The sequence below is a fragment of the Callionymus lyra genome, chromosome 1, assembly GCF_982586985.1.
Source record: "Callionymus lyra chromosome 1, fCalLyr1.hap1.1, whole genome shotgun sequence".
Lineage (NCBI taxonomy): Eukaryota > Metazoa > Chordata > Actinopteri > Syngnathiformes > Callionymidae > Callionymus > Callionymus lyra.
Window position 1 is genome coordinate 44,792,682 of NC_141818.1, and position 13,265 is coordinate 44,805,946.

The 13,265-nt window shown below is 40.1% G+C and overlaps 1 protein-coding gene across 1 annotated transcript; it reads right to left on the reverse strand.

The window, feature by feature from the left end:
• Nucleotides 1–44: 44 nt before the first annotated feature.
• On the reverse strand, nucleotides 45–11,160 carry LOC148089728 (galanin receptor type 1-like). The gene is made up of 3 exons (XM_087785181.1): nucleotides 11,052–11,160; nucleotides 9,211–10,120; nucleotides 45–1,069 (listed from the first exon to the last, which is right to left on the reverse strand). The coding sequence occupies exons 2-3, from the start codon at nucleotides 9,987–9,989 to the stop codon at nucleotides 136–138; spliced, it is 1,713 nt and encodes a 570-aa protein (XP_087641307.1). The 5' UTR covers nucleotides 9,990–10,120; nucleotides 11,052–11,160; the 3' UTR covers nucleotides 45–135.
• Between the last annotated feature and the right edge of the window lie 2,105 nt (nucleotides 11,161–13,265).

A 13,265-nucleotide genomic window follows, 5' to 3' on the forward strand; every position in this document is an offset into this window, starting at 1 on the left:
ACGACGACACTCATGGTGGCGTCACTTCTTCTCACGGCCTCCCTTAAAAAGATCACATCTGGAGTTTCAAGACAATCATTAGCCCTAGTGTTTCTTTATCCTGCCAGTGTGTGTTCTCGCTGCTTCCTTGTGATTTCACAGACTTGTCAAATCTGTGAATTCCTCCTCCCCTGCAAACGTGTGATCCCCAGAGAGCTGGTGACAGTCTGTGTCATCTGGGTCTTTAAAACCAGTGGACTGAGTATAAAGCCTGTCATCTGAATGTCTCCTCAAAGGAAGCATGTCTACTTTCATGGGTGCCATCTGTAAAGGTAGCGATCGGATGTCCTCCTCGACAGAATGTCTTCTGCCAGGCTCAAAGTCTGGTTTGTTTTTGGGGGACTGGAAGGGGAACAGAGAGCCTTCCCAATCGATGGGACTGGACTGGCACCAGTCAGAGATGCTGTGGTTGGATCCCAGTGGGCTCTCTGGGGTGTGCTGAGCCTTCAGTTGGCTTCTAGCCAGTAGGAATCTAGGGATGGTCACCATGGAGGCAGAGGCCACTGCAGTGGCTGCAGTAATATTCCTTCCCTCTGTCTTGGTCCCATTTATGTTTGTCAGCACTGTGGCGGTCGATGCCACGGCACTTGAGCGAGAGAACGAGCCAGTTCCGAAAAGCCCTGCCACTTTTTTGTAGTACTGTGACCGAATGACCTTGGCAGAGCGGTACAGGTCCCCAATGAAACAGTAACAAATTGGGTTCAGGCTAGAGTTGGTCAGGCCGAGCCACTGAGCAAATGGGCGCGCTTGTAAGAGCCAAGATGGCGGCCGCAGCTCACAGTCGATCCAGAGGTCGGTCAGGTAAAGCGGCAGCCACGAGACAGCGAACAGAAGCACCAGGCAGACGACCATTTTGGCTATCTTCTGTCGCGTCTTCAGACGCAACGTGTGCAGAGCTAGGCTTCGTGGATCCAGGTCGGCGAACAGGGATTTCTTGCCTCCCCCAAGTCTTCTGCCGGTTAGGAACCCGATGGTGAGGTTGAAGGTCACCGGTATACAGTAAAGCATCACGAACAGCAGTACGTTGTACCTGCCACAGAGACAAAACATTGTGTCAGCAGTGTTATGTTAGATTAAAATGATTATATACTATACATATACGCCATACTTAAATAAATGCTAAAAGATCATCAAAATATAAAGTATAAATTACTCGCTTGATCTAAGAGCGGAAACATTTGACTACACATTCACAATCAACATTCCACTCAGACTGATTCACACTGGTTCGAGGCAACCTTGGATCAGAATTAGAGAAAAGACACCGGTAATTTAAAAACATCTGTTTATCTGCAAATCAAACCTAAAATTCTAGATCAAAGAACGAAGCAAGTCACACCCGGGAAAGGAGGGCTAGAAGACGGAAGAGAAGAAAACCCCAGTGCGAGAACATTTGGAAGATTGGATTACAAGAAAACAAATTAGGATGTCTCTCAATGGGGGATCGGTGGCACAGGGAACTTGAAAGAACCATTTGGCCGGAAAGAGATGACCTCGCGGACAATATAGCGATGTTTCTACAGCTCAGGACTTTTTCTCCCGGGGCTATTGACCTGTACAGTCGCCGCGACAAAGTGTGTCTGGTTGATCGTAAATGAAAGCTTGTATTTTGTTTGACTTGAAGCGGCGAATAAACGACCCGTTACTCGTTCTGGATTGTTCATCTTTCTCCACGAAGCGAAGTATAAGACCCGGGACGGAAGTGTTTTGATCGTTTTAGTTAGGAAAAACCTTTTTAGACCAGGAGTCTGAACTCAGACCCACTTCCCTTCCTGGTTTCTTCGATCTGGGGAAGAAATGATTAGGGATTCAGTTCAATCCAGTTCTGAGCAGTGTTTGATTGACTGGGCTTTTTCCACCGACATGATAATTGAAAGTTGCGCAACCTTTTATAATTCCTGGTTTCCACCGGTCAGCAAGTTTTTCTCCCGTCCGCACGCCGACAAGCAGCTTTATTTTCTTACTGTTCTATCGTTGTCCTTGACTTTTCACAACCTGCTTTATGAGCGTGTACTGCTTGTTGTGCGTTTGTGTAACCGTTTACCATCTGTTCGTCACGCAAGCATCTAGGAGTTGATTACATTCTAGCACTGATTACCATGTTTTATACGAGCATTAGCTCGCAGGTGAGTATAAATGTCACAAATATGGGTATAAAAGTGAGCATAAAAGTTTAAATACAGCAGAGCTGATGTAGTATGACCTGGCAGTCTTGGTGACTAGAGTTGCATGGTTTTGAGTTACACTCACGTACAACACGTAAATAAATGTTGCCGAGCTGCTTCCACGGATGAAAAACATTGAAAGGCTCTCACGCTGAGAAAAAAGCTGTTCTTGTCTCTGTTCAGAACGTTGGGTGCTACCGTAATGACATTAAAAATGAGATTAAATCCCTAGTTCTCTTCTCCCAGATGGTGTTTGATTTGCTTCAAGGACTTACAGTCAGTTAAACTGTGCATGCCAGATCCTGTTAGCGAGCAGGATCGTCAATAAAGGATTTATTTCATCGGGCTGTTAATCCTGTGTTCGTCTGATGTCCACAAACATTTGCCGTTGCTAAGAATGACGTGACTATCATCTCATACGTCTGATAAAGAGGTTCCGTCGAAAATAGCTCGGGGTTTTTTTTGTATCTGTGCTTGATCGTGAATTTGACCCCGAGGTGTGAATGAGCAGCTGTCGCTAACATATGCCTGAGTCTGAGTCAGTGACGCAACTACCTCCAGAATGCAACACTCATTTATAAGCAAAGTGGCTTATCAAAGTAAGACGCTCCTTCATCTACATGTGATTCCTCATGCAAAGAATCATCACCGTTTAATTGTATGAAGCTACATTAAAAGCACGGCTGTAATCATGAGGATGAAAAAAAAATTAAGTGCTTTGACAAAAATCCAAAATCCTTAAGACGTATTTTTCCACTTCAGAATGCCAAGGTCGTCCAATCACGGATCTGAGCTGCGTCTTGAAGATGAAAAAGGTCCAGAAGCTAATTTAGTGAAGTTAAGTAAGGTTTGCGGGGACTTTGTTTTAAAGCATATATTGATATAATATTATTTAGAATTGACTCGATTTTTCAATTATTTATGATCAGGTTAAGGGGAAAAAAGGGGGGCAGAAGACCCCCATGAAAGTCCAAATACGTCCAATCTGCATGAAACTTAAACCATATGTTACGAAAATCCCAGACATGACAAGGTAAAAATGTGTGGCCATGAAATATTAAGTCTATCTACAAATGGTAGAAATATTAGGGTAGTACAGTCTTCAGAATAAACTCTCTAGTGGGAATTATGTGAGAATATAAATCATGTCTAAACAAAAATAAAAGAGTTAGCTTGTTCTTCAATGTTTAGTTATTGCTCAAAATAATGCTTTTAATTGTGGCTAATACCAAAATATATAAATCTGCCACATCATAATACGATTTCAAAATGAAACACGTAGAAATTACAATAAATATTCAGGGGTCGAACCCTGGATTTAAGGTCCAGAACCGAGTGCAGAAGGATCACGTAAAGGGGTTAAACTTCCATTGATAAACGAGAGGATTTAAATGATCTTGTGGCCACTTTTAATTCCTGTTTTACCGTGTCATGTCTGGGGCTTTTTACATACAGTATCTCTAACATAATAAATAATAAATATTTCCAGAAATATTGTGTATTATAAGGCGTCGCAAATTAGTGTGAGAGACCCCCTGAAAATACAAATATATCCAATGTCAATTCAATTCACACCATATTTAATACATATCAAATACAGATTATTTCCATAAGTTTTACCTCCTTTTAGTAATTGTCAACTCAATATACTCTCCTTCCTCTCTCTCTTTCAGTTATTGGTTATCAAATGTGTTTTTTAAACCTCGCTAACACTTAGTATTTATAAGTAAACCTCTAGATATATAATGCAATGTACGTCTATTCATATACTGATGTTTTTATCCTTAACCGCCGACGCTGTCCAAAGATGGAGCGCCTTCTCATTAAAGATCACATGAAGGCTTGAACCCTAAAAACAGCTTTTGTCAACGTTAAAAAAGAAGGGCCGGTCCGAGAAGTCTGCGATGCTGAAAGCAAATGCAATAAGTATCAAGAAGAAAGACCGTTACAAGCTTCATAAAACCCCTGATGAATGATTTTGTGAACATGAACGAAGGCTTATTTTATTATATCCAGAATGTGACGTCGGTCAAATCAGGTAAACATTGATTTGAAAGATTACTTTCTGTGACTGAAGAGTTGTTGTTTTTTTTACGTTGAGACTGTATTTCATTCTAAAGAAAAGATGTGGATCATGTAAAAGGGAGAGATGATTTATTTCCATGTTTCCATTCCCTTTGTTCCAGGTGAACATATGTGGCTGCGGATAACTGCGAATGCAGTCGCTTATCTGCTGAAAGTCACAATTGCATGAAGCGCCTCAGAGCGATGAACTGACAAGACAAATCCTGAACCTTTCATTGGTCTGCAGTGTTTCCCCTTCCTACTGTGGGCCACTGCGTTTCAGTCCTTTCTCGCTTTTGAATTCAAGTCAAACACGACTCTCTGCTTCTGTTCACACACAAGTCTTTTACCTTTTGGCTCACCTGCATCTAACAATCAACTACTATCAACTATAATCTTACTTCACCTGTATAGTGTCTTGAGATAACTTTGTTATGATAAGACACTTTAAATAAAATTGAATTGAATTTTTCTTCCTCTTCCATTTTTTTCTGAAGATTATTGCTTGATGACGGGCTGTCGAAATACTGCTAAAAAAGGTCCTCCATTGGCATGAGTTTGCCCCGTGGGATGCTCGCCAGGGCGGCGCTCTTGAATTGGAATGACATTCACATGTGTCAGTTTGATCAAGTCACGCTGGCTCTGACTTGGCTGCGCGTGTTTTGAAACACTGAAAATCAATTCACGCAGAATTGCCGCAGAGACGTTGGTGAGGTCGACCATATTCTGAGTCTTCAAAGAGGGATAGAAGTCGGCTCTTCTACGCGAACCCTGATCATGGATGACCAAAAAGACACTTACCCAGAGAATATAATGGTGTTTATAAACAATTATCGCTGCTAGCGATTGGTTGGTTTGGCAGTGAAGCATCGGGTTAATTTCAGGTCGTTGTTACTGAGAGTGTTGTTTTGAGGGCATAACACGCAGTATTGCTACTTCAAATCCAAATAAATATCTGACCTTGGCCACTTGGCTGGAATAAGACATCGATTTACTTTTTGTCAAGGATGCTCTGGCTCGCTACAATATAATGGCCTGTAGAGACAAAAGAGATGCTACACACACTCCAAATCAAGTACATTTAGAGTATTTATACACACTCACTGGTGTAAGTACCATTTGGGTCCGGCCTAGTATTTCTGGCCGGGCACTTGGTATGTGATGACATCACACGCCACAAACTAACATCTTTTTAAAAGCTTTTGTTTATGAGTAAACAAAACTTCAACTGAGCGATTAAATTACACTTTGTACAGATATTAAACATTTATTTTAGCATTTCTTCCATTGCTGCCCAAATAATCCACTCTGAACTGGATAACCATGGTCGCAAAATACTTTTTTGTCACTGTGTTTTTGACTTTCATACTCAGATTCAAGGTCTAGTTGAGATTCTGTACAAATGACTTGAGTGTTTGTGGAAATGACCATTCAGAGCATGATTCCGGATCGGTTGCGGACCAGTACACTTGATGACCCGTCATGTTTGACCTTCTACAACAGGAGTAGGATAAGAATCCCACGAGCATACCTGCACTAACTTGTCACCACCTGCCCCTATAGACCAGGACCGCAGCCGAAGGTGGACGGAAAGGTGGGAGATCTTGATCATCATTGAAAAAAAAAGAAAAAGATTGCCACCACCCGAGAAAAAGAGACGTTATCTTTTTTTTTTCAAGTGAAACAAAAGGCCAGAAATGCGAGTGTTGACTTCAGGCTGGCTGATAAACCTGAAGTCAAATTTACACTCGGCCATAAATACTTGTGTTGGCATTAAGCAACACATCTACAGCCTGGTTAAAACCACCTGCCTGGTATCAGTGTCAGAACACACTCTTTGGATTAAAGTCCTATTCAGGATTCGTCCTACATTTGACTGACAAGCATGTAGGCGACACAGTTTTTACTAAGTAGCTTCATTGCACATTCATAATTCAGGCCCAGGAACCCCCGACCAGGCTACAGTAAGTACAGAAGACGAGATGGAAGTGAATGATTGACTTCAGGTGACATTGCAAACGCTAGAGTTCGTCAATATTTGATACGGTTTTTCAATGAGACTTTGCCTTGAGTATAGTTTTTTATCTGTTCTTTAACCTCATGTCGACTAAAGGTTGAGATTATTTTGGGTAATCTGTGCTTTTTTAGAGTTAAAGACAAAAATGTTTGTTCATTTTAATGTAGCGACTGGAGCTCAGTTGTCTTCGTCCAAAAATACACCTAAAAACATCCAAATACTTCCATACTGCTCGTCTGTAACGTCCCTCTTGGATTGAAGCCCATACATGAGAGGAATTGTACTAAAAAACTTAAACAAGTCTGTATTTTAAGATTGTTTTTAGCCTTAGCTGCTAGGCTAGATGCTAGGCCAACATCCCACACAGACAGGAAGTACTACGGGTAAATATCGCAAGCAATTACTGTAGTACTGTGTAGACAGTAGACTGGAATTGTGATATTAACCCAGAGTACTTCCTGTCAGTGAAGGCTTAAACACCTTAAGACCTTTTTATTTGCGCTTTTTCCTGATTTTCTGGGACTCCTGTGTTTGTCTTGACCTTTTAGAGTCTTGACCTTTTAGAGTTTTTAAATGAGTATGTATTTTTAACTGTGTATCGCTTTGTGACCCTGGTCTAGAAAGGCGCTTTACAAATAACTATTACCTACTGACTTACATGGATCAATTGGATCAGTTGAGGCTCGACGACACATAATACTTTTGTCCAATCCTGTTGTATTTAAATGTTAAGAATCCATTTAAAGAGTTCTTAAGAGTTTTCATCTCTTCAAAACGACTCTTCTTTATTCTGAGATATCTAAAGGTTGTTTTTTTTCTAATGTAAATAAATTAGAAGTCAAGTGATATGTAAGAAAGGGAGTATTCAGACGGAGGAATGTCTGAAAAAAAGTTTCTATATAATCCTGAAAAGCACCGGCAAGGACAGAAAATAATTGCAGACACGTCCAGGCGAGTGAATCATTATACGTAGGATGAAATTAAAAAATGCTTAACCAACAAATAATATCTCATATGGTTGTTTTTCTGCCTCTCTCGATATAACGGATGAATAGATTTCAATGGAAATACACAAGGTTATACAGAAGGAGCGATTGATTAAAATCTGGTAGTGCCATCTGAAACTTTCCATTTTTAAAAACTCAAAAAGATTCATTCTCTGTGGTTCATGTGTCAAACGTATGTGGCCATCTGGGCGGTTGGTTCATGTTGATCTGGTGACATATGGCTGTTAAAGATAAGATAAAGAACAACAGAATCACAGTTGAATGTGTGATGCGAGATGAAGCGACACAGAGACAATCCCACTCAGTTATTCCTAAAGACTTTAAATGATTTTGGCCCTTCAGCAGCTCAAACTCCAACAATAAGATAGCCTTGTAGTTCTGTAACAATACTGCCACCTGCTGCCAAACACTTCTCATTGCGAATCAAAAACTCCATTCCTTGTGTCGACGTCTGAACTACACTTTGCCAATGTGTGTCATAACAGAGAGATAAAAAAAACACCAAAACACTTTTGGACACTGATAAATGTTTCTATAATAGAAAATAGTCCATCTTTTTTTTTCTCGGACAAAATTAAAAGATCATTTTCAATCCATGTCAAATGTTTACATCAAACAAACACAGATATATAAAAAAATGTTTCCATCTGGATTTTTTGACCCAGATTTAATGTTTTAGTTCCCAAGACAAAATCACTAAATCTAGATAATTCTACACCAACAAATAAAAAAATGTTGCTGTTGTTAGAGGAGGTAGAGTTTTTCCTGTAACACTGTGTTCAATTATATACCAAAATATTTATCAGTTTAAGTCGTGGGTCTGTAACAGGAAGTACATCCTCAAGTATCTCTGTGTTTGTCCTTCTTTACATCAAATTATTTTTTATTCGACACCACATCGAAGTATAATTGTTTCATTTCTAATCATTTCTCATTTCTAATAATCAATATCAGCACAAACATTAATCTGTATTGAAATAGAACCAACCATCCTGAGAACAACATAAAAAGTACACAAGTGTATTCCTTCACCAATGTGTCTTGACTTTTTTTTTGTTTACCCACAATGCAATAGCTAGTAAAGGTATCTAAGAGGTAAACACCAGTGCTGTGTCTCAAATCGCATACTAGCGTACTAAAAGTTAGTATTTTTAGTGCGTTAGTGCGTCTCAATTCTTAGAATGCGAAATTTAGTGCTCCATGCACACTAAATTGGCGTACTAACACGCCCACAAAACTGAGTATGGTTCAATGGACACTAACCACACTAAACAGCCGCCATCTTAGTGACGTTTTAAACGGAAGTTACGTCATATATATATTCATATATATTCATATACTTACAGGTGTATTTTCAGCAGCAGTAGGAGGATAAACACGTCTTCGGTGCTGATACCAGCTTAAATATCTCGCGATTATTTAGATTCTCATATTTTTTCTTTATTTCTTTTTCCAAAGTTGCAAAACGTGCTGCCAGCAGGTGGCGATAGTGTTCCTACAGCTGGTTGCAACATCGTTAAATAGAAGTAGAAGAAGAAGCTGTCATGTGATATCGGTTAGTGTGTAGCAGCAGAGTTTGATTTGAGTCATACTATCTGTGGATAATTTGCGTACTAGTTAGTACGTACACTAAACTGATGCATACTAACTTTTAGTATACTAAGAGTAGTATGCGATTTGAGACACAGCACTGAAGAAGAGCTATTTGCAGTTTGGTTGTTTCAGTCCCAACGATAGAATCATCCAAGATGTGTTTAGCAAATGCTAAAGTTGACGAAAAAGAGGTTTAGAATTCATTCATAGGTCTGTTATAATTCTGTAGGCATTAGCGCGACAGTACTCCAGTGCTGCATTATAACATGGACGAACCAGTGGAAGGAGAGCATCGAAGGTTGAGCGTGATGCTAACTGTACATACCCTTGTTTCAGGCGAGCTTCCGGCCACTCCTCCTGACACACCAAAATGACGAAGGTTCCGATGCTGATTTCCCGGCGGCGGTTCATCACGGCGATGGGAGCGCAGATCGCCGACGACACGATCCACACCGTGACGACCGTGGCCAAAATCCTCCGCCGCGTGAACATGGAGCGGGCCTCCAGCGGCGACTTGACGCTGTAGTACCGGTTGACGCTGATCACCGTCAGGGTCAGCACGCTGGCCGACACCGACACCGCCTGCGTGAACGGCACGGCCCGGCACAGGAAGTCCCCGTACACCCACGCCGTGTAGATCTGGCTGCCCATGGTGATGGGCATGCACACGCACACCACCGCCAGGTCGCACACCGCCAGGTTCACCAGGAGGTTCCTGGTGGCGTTGACGCTGGCCAACCGTCGGCTGTGTCTGTTGGTGAGGACGCGAAGCGACATTAGATTCCCGATGAATCCCAGAATGAAGGAAAGGCAGTACATGACGGTCAGGACGATGGTGTTGGGCTCCTGGACGGACCACAGTAGCATGTTCTCCAAGTTGGCAAGGTCATTGGTGGAGAAGGTAGACATGGGGAAAAAAGAAGGGGAAGGATTGAGAGCGATGGCGGAGAGTTTACCGGGCGGCGTAAGAGAGCTTGTATTCGGGGGGACGGCACTGCCATGGAGGGGACGGTGATAGGTCTGGTTGGAATGCTGGGGCAGCAGGGTGGAGAGGGTGGGAACACCTGAGCTCAGGTTTGGCTCCAGAAGCCGGGAAGGATCCATGTTGACGCCTTCGGAAAACCTTATGTCCTCGAGTCGAATATTAAGACTTCATCCTTGATTGTTGTCCATAAATGTCCAGCCATCTTCTCTCTGGAGATCTCCAGTAGTTTGTGTCGACTGTGTCGTCATGTCTGGGAGAGAGAAACGTGTCAAGATGTAAAAAATCGAACGCATGACTTGGATAAAAAAGAGAAAGCGACATAAATCATTTGTTCACGATCCTGCCACGGCTGACAATATTTGATATATTTGAAAAAGCCAACCTGGTAAATGTTAAAAGCAGATAAAAAGCAGTGAATCCAGGTTATTTCGCTTCTATTATGTTAACTACGGTAGACCTCAGCGCTTCCGCAGGTGAGTCAAGCGTTACTGAGGATGAACTGTAAGTAAGTAAGTAAGTCATTTGTATTTATAGAGCGCTTTTCCAGACCAGGGTCACAAAGCGCTTAAACAATCAAAACAATACTCAATAAAATATATGCTTTAAAGGTCAAGATAACACTGAGAACAAAGCAGAACATCTGAACAATCTGTGTGATTAAAAAAGTGTTTCTGAAAAACTGATGCAAAGATGGTTAAAAACGCTGATAAATGCAAATAGCGCAGGGATGAGTTCACTGAGGAGGGGCTGGAGGGGGGATGATTAAGTAAAGGCTTTATTGAATCAGACCTGGTTATTTAGATAATTGACTTGTTGACCCGGAGAAAAGCAAGTACTTCAAAAACATATTTTTGCTCCCAGGGCTATTATTTTGAACATGTAAAATAGTTCAGATGAAGGATCTCAGTTTTATCATTTATTTTTGTTTAAATGCCACATTTTTTTGTTTTTAGGGGGAATTCAAATGGTTTTATGAGTCCAAAGGAATAATATTGGGTAATTTTAAACAGTAAAACACAAATATAAATCATATTATAAGCGGATGAAAGTTGAAAAAGAATTCGGCCACTTTATTTACACAAATAAATACATTTATTTAGTTTATCTATAACCTCTTTTAGGTGCAAATAGTTATTTAAGGTAATAAAATAAGCAAACAAGTAAATAAATCCTCTACTGACCGTGAGTTATTATGTTGGACAAAATGTCAAAGTTGCTCCAGCCCGTTGCTTTAAATCCCCCACGCGGTGTTCGGACACGCGGTCCCCGACACGACGAGCCTTCTCCCCGCGGCCTGTGGTCGTCCTTCTCCGCGGTGCGTCCACCAGGAATGACCGCAGCTTCCTCCGCAGGAGTCAATGAGACGGAGGAGGAGCAGCAGACGCGCCGCCTCTCGCTCACCTCCAGCATCTCCATCACTTCATTCACTGGGAATAAACACTAGAATCTCATTCTGTCTCATTTAGTTTTAGATTATACATGTATACAATGTGTTTCTGTTGTTTGTCTATTCATGCAAATACAACATGTAACCCTGGATAATAAAATTATATCAATATCTGCTACATTTTTGGAGGAAATTCTTTTCTTTTTAGTAGCTCACGGTCAGTAGAGGATTTATTTAATTATTTGCTTATTTTATTACCTTAAATAACTATTTGCACTTCGCATAAAACGGGTCATATATAAACTAAATAAATATATTTATTTGTGTAACTAAAGTGGCCGAATTCTTTTTTTTAACTTTCAACCGCTTATAATATGATTTATATTTGTGTTTTACTGTGTAAAATTACCCAATATTATTCATTTGGACTAATATAACCATTTGAATTCCCCCTAAAAACAAAAAAAAATGTGGTATTTAAATAAAATTAAATGATCAAACTGAGATCCTTCATCAGAACTATTCTGTAGGTTTAAAATAATAGCCCCGGGAGCAAAAATATATTTACACACATACTTGATATACATCAAGGATGTTGTCGATGAAGGTATCAAGAAGAATAAGAGAGTAACAGCTTTTATAAATATCATTCTCAATATCCATTCAAATGGAGAGAAAAAGTTAAGCCGGCTCGGGAACTTCTTCAGGATGACCTTTTCTAAACGCCTCCCTTGGGAGGTGTTCCTGACATATCCGAGTGGGGGGAGTCCTCAGGGCAGAGCCAAGATGGGTCGGAGAGTCTGAGAAAGGAAAGTCTGGACTGCTTTGCCCTGACTGCTGCCCCTGTGACCCAACCTCAGCAAGAATGATGGCTATATAGAATATATTTAAAAGAATAATATATATATATGCTAGAATTTAGGAGAGGAACATATTTGATATATTAAATAATATTAATTTATTAATATTAATATTAATAAACATATTAATATACATACATATACATATATATATATATATACCTTTATTTATTATTAATAATAAATGAAAATCCAATTAGACACAGCAATACAGCAATTTTATTCATAAAGATTAAAATAAGAACAATAACAAAAAGAAATAAATAGAAAGAACAAGATGATACAATCTAAGTCTAAAGATAAAAAAGATATATATAATATATATATTAATAATTATAAAAGTTTAATTGTACTATTTAAAAAAAATTGTATTAAAAAAACAAAACTACATTCACATGTTCTATTTAGTATTTAAACAGTAAACTAATAAAAAATAATGAAAATTAACTGTTAAATGTTTGTTTTTTTTGGTTAGTTTTCAGAACCTTTTTTTAAATCCGTAAAAACAATTTTGCTGTTGACTCAGCATCAAGACAAGGCATCAGAGGATGATCTTGCTAACGTTTTTCAGGTTGTTGGTTTCAGCATCAGCACGTCTGTGTGCTGAGCCCCCTGCTGTCTACCTCTCAGACTGTCTCATGACTCACATCACGTCTGGATGCTGCGAGCGAGATTACCTGATCTTGATAACAGAGAAGAGACACAAAACCCTTGGTAGTATTTACAGTGTGTGGATGACGTCTCTTCCCGTGGACGTGTGGACTCAGTAACCTTCAAAAACACAGAGACGACTTCTCTGCTCTTTATGTCTGCGCTTTGCCTTTGAAAGACAGAAAGATCTCAGTAGGGATGTGGCTTCCTGTGGCGCAAGAAAATAAATGCTCAGGTGTTCTCGGGGAGATCTGTGGAGTCCGAGCTTCTAGAGGGAATTGTACCACTTTCTTTTTGAACCCCTTGGCATCAGAAAGGAAACACACATCCTCGCTCATGTTGCATTACAATCTTAAGGAAAAAGATTCAAAGATACAAGGTGGTATTTGTTTGAATGTTTGCAGCTACATTGTTATCGACCTGCTAAGAAAGTGTTTCTTTACAGTTGAAGAAAAATAAACTGGATTCTAGTCTCAAAACATGTGTAGTATGTGTCA

Bases quoted from the DNA above. Each gene is read 5' to 3' on its own strand.
- LOC148089728 (XM_087785181.1), bottom strand. From the start codon at position 9,989: ATGGATCCTTCCCGGCTTCTGGAGCCAAACCTGAGCTCAGGTGTTCCC. The intron at 1,070-9,210 runs GTATGTACAGTT...TCTCTGTGGCAG, and splicing joins GAAGCTCGCCTGAAACAAGG to GTACAACGTACTGCTGTTCG.